This window comes from Gallinula chloropus (assembly GCF_964237585.1).
Source record: "Gallinula chloropus genome assembly, chromosome: 2".
Classification (NCBI taxonomy): domain Eukaryota; kingdom Metazoa; phylum Chordata; class Aves; order Gruiformes; family Rallidae; genus Gallinula; species Gallinula chloropus.
In genome coordinates this window covers 25,854,794-25,868,372 of record NC_140086.1, presented here as the reverse complement: position 1 = coordinate 25,868,372, position 13,579 = coordinate 25,854,794, and the positions used below count along the sequence as shown (strand labels likewise).

Sequence of the window (13,579 nt, the reverse complement as noted above, 5' to 3'; positions counted from 1 at the left end):
CAGCAGATGGCAATGTAAAAAAGCTCTGTTGTGCCCCATCACTTCATGGGGGAACACACCTGCTTTCTTTGATAGCTTTCCCAAAATGAAGCGGGTCGGAAAAAACCAGCAGTGAAGATAATTGCTACTTAGCTTTTGAACTTCTCATAGCTTGTTCCTTGGCTTAACTCTTATTACAGGTACTTTATCCTTAATGATAACTCAGGTTTGCTGACTGTTAAAGAAGGAACTCCACCAGGAACATACAACATAAGAGTCAGAGTAATCGATGGAGTCTGGCCAGATGTTATCTCAACAGTAAAGGTTGTAGTGAAGGATATCAAAGATGATGCCCTCCATAATGCTGGTTCTATACGAATTAAAGGTAAGCAGAGTGATGAAGTAGATTAGGATCATAATACTGCAATCTACCTCTTTACTGTTACTGCTGTGTTACTTAAAATTCTAATGCTTTTTGACATGAGATGAGTGTTAATACTTTTCTAGGTACAGGTTTGAAAAGACATCTTTGTTTGCATGGTCTTCTGACACTGCATGTGAAGGTGCATCTATGGAGAAAAAAGGCAGCAAGAAATGCTTGTCTGATGCAGGAGACAAAAGTAGTGAGATTTCTACTCCAACTTTTCAACAAATTAGCAATTAATATTTCAGAAAAAACCCCCACAACTGGAATAAATGTCTGTGTGAAATTCACCAAATTGCTTCAATCTTTGTGGAAAAGTAAACTCATCTTAAACATGTTTCTGATTTAAAAGAATGAAAAAAAAAGAAATGAATGAGAGTCAAAAGGCTTGAGAAAATAAACCCTGAGTAGAAGCCATAGTGGGGAATTTCAGAGCCTAAAACTGAAAATATCCCTGAATTTGCAGTTGAGTGCATTTTCTGCAACCTTAATATTATTCTGTGGTGTTCCTCTCTTACTGCTACGATTGCAAGGCATGGCACTTGTCTGTTTTTAAACTTTTATTACAGATATCACACCAGAGGATTTCATATCCCAGCCCCTGGGAAAACAGAGTAAATACTACCAGATGAAGAAGCTGCTTTCTGAAATTGTATCAGTGCAGCTCGAAAACATTCACATTTTCAGTGTATTAAATAGTGCAAGTCCAACCCAGGGGGTTGATGTTTGGTTCGCAGTTAATGGTCCACCCTATTATAAAGCAGAAAAACTTAATGGGAACGTAGCAGCCTCCAGAGTGTGGGTAAGTATCCATACTACCTATGCAACCACAGCATCTTCTCATCGTGTCTATTCAGATAATGTCCATTGTCTAGTAAATGCACAGATTTAGAATGACTGAGGGAGTAATGTGTGAGAAAACATGGATAATTTTAATCAGTGGAGTCAAACAGTCCTTTAGCACTTACATTGAAAGTTTCAAATGTGTTTTAAAAGCCAGCTTGTAATGTACATTATGCTATCCAAACACAATGAGCTTGTAGGAAAGTTAATGTGTTAATCCTATTGAAAAGACTTTACATGCTGTATAAACCTGTGTTTGGCTGTTGCCTTTCTACCTGGTATCTTAATGTTTCGATTTATAGTCTTCTTTGCTGTAGCTGAAACTCAGGAACCATTAAAATTCCCATCTTTCTCAGTTAAATGGGCAATACAGTAAAATTTTCCAGTGCAAAACCAGGTTGGAAGTGTGCATTGACAATTTAGTGAAGTAACTGCCCCTCTTGGAAAAAAAAGTGTTTTGATCAAAGTTAAAAGACTTGCTGTGTTGGAAGTGTGTCTGTTGGTACACAAATAAGGAATATGTTTACAATCAGTGCTGCCATACCAACTCCCTCTTGCCAGGAAAATTCTCTTTTCATTGCCCAATGCCCATCCACCTTTCTCAATATTTTTAAGAAATCCAAATTAAAAATACAGATTAGATGCTTTGTAAATAATCATTCACAGCCATCAGAGACTGAAATTTATCTGCTCAGCTTATGATGAATGTGACAATATTTTTTTGTCTTTTAAGTGCTTGCTCAGACTATAATTGACTTATACCAAGTCCTCAGGCTTAACAGATGCCAGGCTAAGCTGCCTGTGGCTGGGTGGAGTGAGGTAGATGATGGAAGGAAGTGGCATAGCAAACAATTTTGAGAATAAATAGGACTTGGGGTTTTCATGGATGTCATTGTGAGCTTCCTCTCTGTGGAAAAGTCATATGAATGCAGCTAATTCTCCTCCACAGCTGGAAAACATCTTGGATATAAATATTACCCAGATTGGCATTGATGAATGTGTGACTGCAAACTGCACTCATAGCAGCGGATGCATCAGTAGGCATGAACAGAATCATGTGCCAACAATAACCACAGCTGGAAGCATTTCACTGGTGTCTGTGACAGTCCTGAGTCATGCCCTGTGTGGTTGTGCAGCTCGGGAAAGTCCTCATCTCTCCTGTTCCTCATACCAGACAAGCCCTTGTCTCAACGGTGGCACATGTGTGGATACTGATTTGGGTTACAGGTTGGTAAAGCTTTGTCTGCTGTGCAAGCAAAATGCTGCTAGCTCAGTCTGTAAGGAGCAGGACTGGAAGCTTGTGGAGATACCACTGCACGTTTTGTTATACTTCATGCACAGGTCTTACAAACAAGCCTCTATTTTCAGGTAGATGCTTCGGTTCATCACAGTCTCCAGGAAAACCTTGGGAAGTTTGCTGGCTGTATCAGTTCCCTTTAGTGTCATCCTGCAAAATGCTCTTGTTTTGGGCAACCTACCTTAGTGTAGTTAAACATTTAAATCATGTCACTTACACCACTTAATAACATCTTTTCCCCATTCTCTGTATAATTTTTTCTCCAAAAATGCTCTTTCATAGACAAAAATAGTATCAAGGTGAAAAAAAAAAGATGGGACTATACTGGCTCAGAATGAGCCTGGTCCCCTTCCAGAAGGCAAGTCTTAAGCATGTTGCTTCAAAATGGCCATCCCAACATAAGAAAGCAGAAGTTCTGCGTCATGTGTTCACAGAATTATTCTTGCATAGATGTATTGTCATGCAGAGCTAAAGCTCAATTGTGTTTACACGAATAAGTCATTTTATGATGGGAGTTTTTCTAGTGCTTAACCCACAGTATGGCCTGGGCAAGGTGGGCTTTTCTGTGTGAGGTGGTGAGTCCTGCTGCGGGAAAAGGACTTCTGCGTGGATGGTGGATCTTTGCTTTTGCTTGTTTATTTAATAGGTGCAAATGTTCTGCAAATTTCCATGGACCAGACTGCCAGCAGACAAAACACAGCTTCAGAGGCCATGGTTATGCCTGGTTCCCTCCTCTTAAGCCTTGCTTTGAGAGCCGCATCTCCTTAGAGTTTATCACTGAAGTGGCTGATGGCCTTCTGTTGTACCAAGGACCAGTGGCACCGGGGCAACCTGGAGAACGGGAAGATTTCATCGCGTTAGGTTAGCAACTTAAAGAGTATTTGGATTTGGTTTTTGTGTTTGTACAAAAGTGAGATTCTACTTACAGTTGACAGGCTTTTATAGAAAATAAATAAACAGAAAGTTATGTTTAGAGAATAAAGAAAATGCAGAACAATTTACCAGTATACCCAGTCTGTATCCTGTGTCACTGTGTTAGAACTCATTTTTTTTAAACTGTCTAAAGAACTCTCCCAACTAAAATCTAGCCATAACTATCGGTTCAGCTGGGTTTGGGTGGGAACATGGTTCATGTGTATCCAATAGAAGTGTTTTCTTTGCAGAGCTCTCTGGTGGTGTCCCATTGCTGACCATGAGACACAGCTCTGGTGAGCTTTTCCTACAGCTGTCACGAAAAATTAACGTTGCAGATCACCGCTGGCACCATATAAAAATCATAAATGATGGAAAGGCAAGTGTAAACTGTGGAAGCACTAATTCATGTACCGAGTTACCCCTTCTGAATCCTTCCTCCCTTCCGTAGAGCTATTTCATCATCCCTGCAACAGCAGGGGTTGAAGTTTATCATCTCAGATGCCCCCTTAGTCTTGAGCCAGTGAAGCAGAACAAGGTCTGATGAGGCCTGATCTGACTTTGAAATCAACCCTGCTATTTTCTTCCTTTAATGATCCTATCTATTGCTTAGACCAGAGTTGTGATAATCCAGGGACTAAATGCTTTCTGGACTGGTGGAATGAATTATCCTTAATTTGACTGTGAAACTCTGCCCCACCAAGTGACTTTAGACATTTAACATAAAGGAGATAGATAGGCTTTTGTGTAATGGAAACATCTTGCTGCTATAACACTGGTGAAGGCATCTGCTAGGCTCCCCTTCTTTTCCCCCATAAGACAACCTGGGGTCATGTGAGGGTCTGGGTTGGGTAGTCTGGAAGACCATCTAACTTGTCTCTTTGGATTCTGTCTTGGCAGAAAATCCTTCTACTGTGTCAGTGACTTGGTATGGTCATGGTAGAGTCAGATCTTTCTTTTGTGTGGCTCCTTAGTTACATACCATGTTACATGCCTTCCAGATTAGTATGTGGAAGTGTTTTGTTAATTTAATAAGGTTCCCCACACTGTGATTGGTAGTTACTGTTCCTCCTCCTGCTAAGTGAAAGAAACTGTGTAATTAAAATGTACGCACGTCTCCAGATGCAGTTGCTTTAAATACTGCCTTTCTCCAGACAGTGAAGCTGATTCTTGACCACTGCGTAAATGTCTCACTCAGAGGTGATGACAGTGTCATTAAGAAGCTCTCCCAAATGGATCTGTCTGCCTGTGAAGCCTCTGAAGAGACTGTGGGAATTCAAAGGTAAGAAAAAAATGGCATGAATTGGAAACATGATCACTCAAAATAGGTAAGGAAAAAGGAGGGGGAAAAAAAATCAGAGTTTGCTGTATTTTGCATGTCACTAATTCTATCTTTCCCTGCCCTCCTTTCAGCATGGGTAGGCTCTTCAGTGGCCATCAGCCCCTGCAGCTGGGTGGAGTTAAGAAGCCTTTGCCTTACCACGATTCACAACGGCGCTTCAGAGGGTTTGTTGGCTGCATCCGCAATGTCATTGTTGATACTAAGGTAAGGCTACTAAGACCAGTCTTGTTTTTCCTGCTGTTAACTGTAGACACCTGATGTGACACCTCTCTATGCCCTTTTCCAGGTCTATGATTTAGAGCACCCTGCAGAGTCCTTGAACAGTGCTCCGGGCTGTGTCCTTACAGATGGGATGTGTCAGAGTGGTGGGATGGCCTCCTGTGGTGTCCATGGCAAGTGTGTTGGTGGCTGGGATTTCTTTCACTGTGACTGTTCTCCAGGATACACTGGACCAACATGTGAGAAAGGTACCACAAGTTCTAGGGTGAAGTTAATGGTGAGGATCTGTGGAACAGCATCAAACATACTGCTTTAAATTTAGCACAGCTTTGACCTGAGTAGCCTAGTAAGACCACGCTGTACTCTGGGAATGATTTAGATCTGCAGTGATGTAAAGAACTTTCTAACTCTTGTTGAACAAAGATACTGCAACAGATGAAGGTCTTGTTGAGACGTGCTTTGCTTTACAGGGGAGGTAAGTGATCAGATGGGTTGTTTTGTCCTTCTCATCACAGCATCTTATTTCTCAGTGGTGAAGGAGGAAATACTCTCTATTGTGCCCTCTTCATCTGATCATAATGATCACAACAGGTTTAATGAACATGGTACTATTAGTGATTAGGTTGCCAGCTAGGTATGTTCTCTCTGCAGAACCTGGGAGCAGAACCCTCGAGTTCTCAGGCCCAATTTTCCATTGGTAAATGGGGACAATTACAGTTACCTCTGTCAGTGGAATGAATTGAATGTTTTGCAACACTCCTTGGCCACAGCAGTGGGTGCATGTGGGGACATAATATCAGGCTGACTCCAGCAAATGTGTTATGCTGAACAAAATCAGCATGAAATATGTGTCAGAGAACAAAAGCATGCAAGGGTGGGTATTGAAAACATGAGAGACATTGTAAGAATGTGCAAAATTTTAGCAAAATTCAGAAATTTTGAAAATAAGTTGACTTCTAGCAGCCCACAGCCATGTTCAGGGTACAGGACACACGCACTTGAAGAGGGTTCTGTCCTCCCTATCTTAATACCTTTAGCAGCCATTGCTCTGAAGCAGAAATCAGAAGTAACCTACAGGTGTTTACTGGGACTTTTCTTGCCCTGTATCTGCCTTCTCCTGCTAAGTACGAGATACAAGCGATGGGGTTGATCACAACAGTCTACAATCACAGAATCACAAGGTTGGAAGAGACCTTTGAAGATCATCAAGTCCAACCATTCCCATCCTATGCTAAACCATATCCCTAAGTACCTCATCAACCCTTTTTTTGAACGCATCCAGGGAAGGTGACTCAACCACCTCCCTGGGCAGCCTGTTCCAGGCCCTGACAACACTTTCAGTAATTTTTTTTTTTTCTAATATCCAATCTAAACCTGCCCTGGCACAGCTTCATGCCATTTCCCCTTGTCCCATCTCCTGTCACCTGGCTGAAGAGACCATCGCCCACCTCTCTACAACCTCCCTTCAGGTAGTTGTAGGTGGTGATAAGGTCTCCCCTCAGCCTCCTCTTCTCCAAGCTAAACATCCCCAGGTCCCTCAGCCGTTCCTCATACATTTCCCCTTCACCAGCCTGGTTGCCCTTCTCTGCACTTGCTCAAGGACCTCAATGTCCTTTTTATGGTGGGGAGCCCAGAACTGCACACAGTACTCGAGGTGTGGCCTCACCAATGCCGAGTACAGGGGCACAATCACCTCCCTAGACCTACTGGCCACACTGTTTTTGATACAAGCCAAGATGCCATTGGCCTTCTTGGCCACCCAGGCACACTGCTGGCTCATATCACAAAATTGTAGGGGTTGGAAGGGACCTCAAGAGATCGTCAGGTCCAACCCCCCTGCCAAAGCAGGTTCCCTAGGACAGGTCACACAGGTAGGTGTCCAGACAGGTTTTGAATATCTCCAGAGAAGGAGACTCCACCACCCCCCTGGGCAGACTGTCCCAGTGCTCTGTCATCCTCACTGTCAAAAAGTTCTTCCGCATATTGTTGGGGAACTTCCTGTGCTCCAACTTGCAGCCATTGCCCCTGGAAAAAAGGTAGATCTGGACTAGATGTAAGGAAGACATTTTTTACAATGAGTGTGATGAAGTACTGGCACAGGTTGCCCAGAAAGGTGATAAGATGCCCCATCCCTGGAAGCATTCAAGGTCAGGTTGGACATGGTTCTGGTCACCCTGATCTAGTTGAAGATGTCCCTCTTCATTATGGGAGGAGGGGTGGAGGGTGGACTAGATGACCTTTAAAGGTCCCTTTCAACTCAAGCCATTCTCTGATTACTTTGTTTCTTTGTTTGTTTTCAGATAAATACCATCTACTTTACTGGAAGAAATGTTTCAGTTCTTAAAAAAATAGAAGAGGTTGTTTAGCTCAGTGTAGAAGTGATTGGGTAGAATGTATATCTTGTGATAGGTGTGATGTTAGAGACATTATCCAATTATCCCTTTCCTGTTATGTTCTGTTTCCTTGATTTGTTCTTTCCCTCTTAATTCCCTTGGCAGTGGGAAGATGCTTTCCATGATGCTTTATTACATTGTCAAAGCTTCTTAAGAACTAAAATTCTGACATTCAGAACTGGTTAATTCTCAAGCAGTGGAGATCCCAGATCTGAGATTTTCACATTGATTTTGTGTGTGTTGCATTTAGTTCTTCCAGAATGGGCTTTTGGAAGGGACAGCTGGATCCATTATGAGCCGAGAAGCATCCTCAGCTCTCACAGCACTCAGATCCAGCTGATGGTGCGCACCCGCATCGCCCACAGCACCCTTCTCACCTTGGCCTCTGTAGATGGGAATGCATACATCCGACTGGAGGTGAGCAACCCAAAAGCTGTTCTGTATCTGTGCTCTTGATTCAACAGGAACTATCTAAGATAAAAGGATACAGTTTCCAATTAAGGACACTTACTCTTTAATGTAATAAAAAGCAAGAATTTTCCACGTGAGAGTAACTGCTCATTTGTCTTGTCCTTCTCAGTATTACCCTTTCATAATGTAGATTCTAGTTGTTTCACTGTAAAAAGTACATTCAAGTGCACACAAATAGGGAGGATTGTTTTGCCTTGTTTGCCTGTTCCATTTACTTCTGTCTGTCTCTGGCTGTAAAACTTGTCTCTGTGCTTTTCTTGCTGTCGATAAAAGCTGTCTGGATTACATTACCTAGATGAAGGTTAATTATTCCAGGTGTAACAGGAGGGTCAGATGGGAAGACTTGGAGGTAGACATCAATAGGGAATAAGATTAATAAAAAGTTCATCTGAGTTGGAAGAGTGATCTGTAAAGAAGAGAGTTGATAATTTCGGGACTTGCAGTTTTCTTGTGGTGTCTATTTTTAAACTGGAACGAGGCACTTAAAAAGAAGAGTGCCATTTTAATTTTAAAACACAGGTCCATTTCTTGAGGCAGGACCGCGTAATAATGATTAGAAGTGTATTTCTGTTGTTGTAATTCTATATTGTCTTCCTCTAGGTGGTTGAGGGTTTCTTTAGTGTTAACTTCAGCTTGGGGGACAAGAATCACTCTCTGAGAATGAGGACATTACGTATAAACAATGGCCAGTGGGTTCTCCTGACCATGGAGCGCTACAACAATGAATTTACCCTGCGTGTTAACAGTGGTGGTGGTGATCAGGAAGTGACCGCTGTCCTGGGTACAGATAGATGGTTTGAAATGGATTGGGCAAGCATTGTGCTAGGAAACCGCCTTCCTAATCATTCAGAGGGTGATTTCCAAGGTAAGTGACACGATCTGTTCCCAAAAGGAGGGAATTAAAACCTGAAAGTGATATCCTTGAGTGTTTTGTAAAGTCTAAAACCTAGGTAAGAATTCCCATGAGACTACTATGGACATGAAATCCCACCTCCTTCACTAGAGGATTCAGAACCAATGTTCAGCTCTTTATTTGTCCTTGTATCTGGTTCTAGTGAAGCCATGAGTTTTCCTCTAGATAGTAAAAAAAAAAAAGCACTTCAAATTTTTATTTCCCATGCCAGAGCCCCAAATAGAAGATTCATGCTGCAATCTTCACTCCCTTTTCATCTCAAAAGGTTTTAAGGAACAGATGTAACACCTCCTGGTAGGAGGAGAAGGATTTGAAAGGCAACTCATGGCACACATTTAATTTCCTGGCGTGGGGTGCTGGACCTGGAGATTGTGGCTCGACAGAAGACAACTTCTTCAATTCTGCTGCTTTTCATTCGGCCCTACTTTTAAGAATCTATTTTAAATCTTGGCTAATTTAGTGGACCTGTTCTGGTTCATAGCACAGTTCTGCTAAATCATTGCATTGGTACAACCAAGTTGTCCTGGAGAAGTACAGTCAGTCTTCAGGCTGGTCAGAGCACATAGGCACAGGTTCTGTAGCTCTTCTAAAATAGAACTGATAAGCAGTACAAGGGTCTTTTTAAGGTTTTTCTTTTTAAAGTTTTCCACTTTAAAGGAAATGCTCTGAGGCTTCCTGCATGTGCAGAGGGGGCGAGGTTTGAAGTCAGGGAGTTGCTAACTCAACACGTTTCTCTGTGTACTCCCTGCTTTCGCACAGGCTGCATGCGTGACGTCCAGCTGAACGCTCAGCCGCTTCTCGTGGAAGGCAAAAGCACAGAGTTCGGCTTAATTCTGAGGCGGCAAGGTGTCACCATGGGATGCCACTCCAGTGCCTGCAGCAGCCAGCCCTGTTACAGCCCTTTCCTTTGTGTAGACCTGTGGAGAAAATATGAATGCCGGTACATTAAGTTTTTGTTTTCATCTGGGGTGGTTGGGAAGCTCTTTCTTTCTACCTTAGCTCTGGTAAGCTGTTTTTAACAGTAAAGCCTCCTGCAGCTGTTGGTCAGAGAAGGGCCTCCCAAGGAAAAAATCTTACTCTCCATCTTATCTTCCAGAATGGTCCAAACTTGCTGTTTCCTGCAAGTTTTTTTTTTTTTACTTCACCATTTTTTCCATGGCGGGAAGATCACCGGCCAGTGAGAAAGTGAAAAGCCCTTTGATAAAAGGTGGCTTGCAAAAGCTTTGGTCTCTCCTCTGTGTGAAAATATTTATTGTGATTTAGCATATATATATATGTGTGTGTGTGTCTAAAATATAGATTGCATATAAAATACATATATTTCTGTGAAAAGGGTGAAATTAATAATACTTTGTATGAAAAAATGACACTTTCAAAATTAGACTGTCACAAAACTGGATTCTAAAATTGGCTGCCCAGGATCAGAACCAAAGCCCACCAGCTGGTATTCTACAGAACTAGTTTCTTAGAGAAGATCCACTCTTGAAAGAAAAATTTCAAAATATATATTAAAATATGCAAATCAAAATGCAAAAATTTCTGTTAAAAAAAAACCAAACAAATGCATACATGCAGGACTGGGAGCAGGAACCACTTGGATTCCATCAATTCAGCCAAAATTGGGCACTTCTGTGGCCTGGTGATTCATTGTTGAGAGAGGTTGTGGGATGGTGTTAAGTGTGCCTGGGGACACCCCTGTCTTCAGTCTGGTAGTGAAAAAACAGCATGAAGGCTTTTCCACTAGGTTTTTTTCTTTGGATTGCAGCAAGAAGGCCTTGCTTACAGTATTCCTTACAGTATCCCTACACAGACTTTACAATTACATAGCAGAAGAAATCACTTTCTCTGCCAATTAAAGTCCAAAAAGACAAGATGGATCATTCCAAGGAGGTCAATGACATCTCTTTCCCAAAGGCCCAGATGAACGTTACAGAACTTATACTAAGTGCTTGTTAACCCCATTGATCTCAGGCATTCATTTCCTTCTAAGGGTTTTGAAGATGTTGGTAGAAAAAGGGTTAGTATGTTCAGAAGCTGAACAGGCTTCTCATTTCTTCCCAAACTCCTTAGAAAAAGGAAGGAATTAAGCTCTTTTGCATATCTTCTGGATGGGGAAAGCAGGACATATGTTCATGTTTTCATAAGCCTACCAGCTCACTGTGTTAGAGTTTACATCTATTTCATACTCTCAGTGAGGATTTGGGATTGCTTGAGAAGACTTAATTTGCTTTAAAGAAATAGTATTAAGCTTTCCACAAAACCATGTACGACTCTGGGTGCTTTGCCTGCTTAAAAGATATCTTCTGCTTTTGTTGTTCAGGTGCCCAGCTGGGAAAGTAGAAGTGACTGACAACCTTACAGGGCTCAGACACTGTACCTCATCACCTTGTGGACACTGGACCTGTAGGAATGGGGGTACTTGTGTGACTCAATCCCAGGACAAGACTATCTGCCAATGCCCTGAAGGTTACAAGGGAAGATGGTGTGAAATTAGCCAGGTGAAGGCTGGAAGACCTGTTGGACTCAGCTCTGGCTCTATTCTGGCAATCAGCATGTGCCTCCTTGTCTTCCTAGGTAGGAAAGCAAGTACTTTTTGTCTTTCTTTTTAACCTTGTACCTTGCTCCCTTGAATCAAGTCTGCTTTACCCTTGGATATTGTGACTTTTTCTGGAGATCACCAGTTGGGAGTTCATTTGAGGATGCTAACAGGCAGGCATCAGCACATAGTTACAGTTTATTTGCATTAAAGCCAGTTCAAGCAATAACTCTTTGAGAATCACTTATTTTCAGTCCTTCTTAAATAAGTGCTTTTGCTCTATGCATGCAGCCACATCTACCTGAAACTCTCACTTGCCCTGAGCCCTTAACATTTGTATTAGGTAGGACCTACAGCTAATACATGCTTTTCATATATTAGGAAGTTTATGAACTTAACCTCCAAGCCTCATTAAGAGCGTGGGGCAGGAAAAAGTGTTCACAGTGTGTCCAGTTTCAGGAGCACTTTGGTTAAAAAGTTGATACCACCATAAACCTCTTTGTCATACTGGTAAAGAAAAAAAACCCACATACACATCTCAGCATAGTAAAGACTCCATGATTATATTACACTTGTAACCTTCATTAAAACAGTGTTTTACTTACTTTGGGTATCTTATTTACTCAGGATTGGTGAAAGGCCAGAGATTGGCCAAAATGCCTTCTATTTAAATGGATTCCTTTAGGTAAGTAAAATACCCTTTTAATGAAGTTTATGATGTAATATACATAGATGATTCTTTACATTCCTGAATATAAGTTGTTTATATATTAACGATTAAGAATTTCTTACCTGGGAATTTGCTTGTGAAATTAAGAGTAGATTTAATATCTCAGAAATCATGTAACTACTTGTTTATCATGCATCTCACTTTGTCCTATGATGTATGACAAATACGTGTCTATTTCTTCCAGCACTCTTGGTCTCCTATACGGTGTGGAGTCAGTGGGGAAGCTCAGGGTTTCGGAAAGGAGGAATTTACCATATTCCTGAAGAGCGTGAAAGCTGGGAGGATGTTAGAGAAAATGTCTTCAATTATAATGAAGAAGGAGGTGGAGAACGTGACCAGGTATGATGCAGCTTCAATCCAGTCTTTGCAAATCCAACCTCTCCTCACCTTCCTTTCACAGACTTTTTATTTATCTCACCGTCCTTGGCCAATTGATTTTTTATTTTTGGTTATTTTTTTTAACCTTAAATCCTCATGAATGGGAGGCTTCTATTTCAACTTTTATGATGCTGGTCATCTGTGGCCACCTTTGAGGGGGCTGCTCTGGACACTGGGTTCTTGCTTTAGCTGAATGCTGTCATTACACAGAGGGATTTGGTGTGATCTGAACTAGGCCCTCTCATTCATAGTTAAATCACAGAATCCAGTTTTGTGTTGGATTGGGTTTGAAAACACTTTTTTGGAACCTGTTTTCTTTTGTGTTGTTTCTTTCTGATATTTGCACTCTATTTTTTTCATTACTCTTTTTTTTTTTTTTCCCCCAGAATGCTTATGATATAGATGAACTGAAGAAACCTCTCTATACTGTTCCTTGCTTCTCCTTGAAGGCAGCAGCTCCACACTCCAGGACACCTACTGGCCCAAAAAGAGACTCACTCCCAAAACATGCACATCAGAAACAATCAACATCAACTGAAACCAGCATCCCAGACTTGAAGGAATATGTTTCTCAAATCATCTGGGATGCAGACAATGATCTACAGAGTCTTCCAGCTGACACTATTCATTGTTACTGCTTAGAAGGGCAGTGCTCTCTAGCAGAGAGTCTTAGTTCCTTAGACTCCATTTGTGGTGATGAAGATCTGAATTATGAGTGCCTCCAAGAGTGGGGGTCAAAGTTTGACAAGCTTAAAGAACTGTATAAGGTTTCAAATGAACATTTGTAACCGAAGTTAAAGGAACTCAACACATTGCCACAACATATGGACACTACTTTTAAAAATGCCCTTTTTTATATATAAGGCACATCAAGTGATTTGATACAAGTTTTCAGTGATGGTAGTGTGATATCCTCACTTTTCCTAGGAGCCTTTTTATATGCACTGTACAAACTGCTATTTAATGCTAGAACTGCAAAGACTTTTAAAGCATGACTTTTCTTCAAAACTTTGGAAAGTAAGATTTGTATAGAATAGCATTTTAAGACCCCCTCTTTATTTGTGTATGCCACAGTAACATACTAGAATTTTCTTGGATGCAAGAACTTGAATTATTTTCTCCCTGGAATTAATATGCACCCT

At 41.4% G+C, this 13,579-nt stretch overlaps 1 protein-coding gene across 1 annotated transcript in view; it reads left to right on the top strand.

The window, feature by feature from the left end:
• Positions 1 to 13,225, top strand: part of LOC311205623 (neural-cadherin-like) — a gene marked incomplete at its 3' end in the record, with an annotated part of 53,610 nt that extends 40,385 nt beyond the window's left edge. Inside the window, exons 20-33 of the mRNA XM_084280097.1 lie at positions 180 to 364; positions 973 to 1,205; positions 2,196 to 2,473; positions 3,190 to 3,404; positions 3,707 to 3,838; positions 4,614 to 4,737; positions 4,869 to 5,001; positions 5,084 to 5,264; positions 7,660 to 7,826; positions 8,481 to 8,745; positions 9,553 to 9,733; positions 11,114 to 11,367; positions 12,244 to 12,398; positions 12,824 to 13,225. Of these exons, the coding sequence (XP_084136223.1) occupies positions 180 to 364; positions 973 to 1,205; positions 2,196 to 2,473; positions 3,190 to 3,404; positions 3,707 to 3,838; positions 4,614 to 4,737; positions 4,869 to 5,001; positions 5,084 to 5,264; positions 7,660 to 7,826; positions 8,481 to 8,745; positions 9,553 to 9,733; positions 11,114 to 11,367; positions 12,244 to 12,398; positions 12,824 to 13,225 (2,905 nt within the window). The remainder of the gene's footprint in view (positions 1 to 179; positions 365 to 972; positions 1,206 to 2,195; positions 2,474 to 3,189; positions 3,405 to 3,706; positions 3,839 to 4,613; positions 4,738 to 4,868; positions 5,002 to 5,083; positions 5,265 to 7,659; positions 7,827 to 8,480; positions 8,746 to 9,552; positions 9,734 to 11,113; positions 11,368 to 12,243; positions 12,399 to 12,823) is intronic.
• Between the last annotated feature and the right edge of the window lie 354 nt (positions 13,226 to 13,579).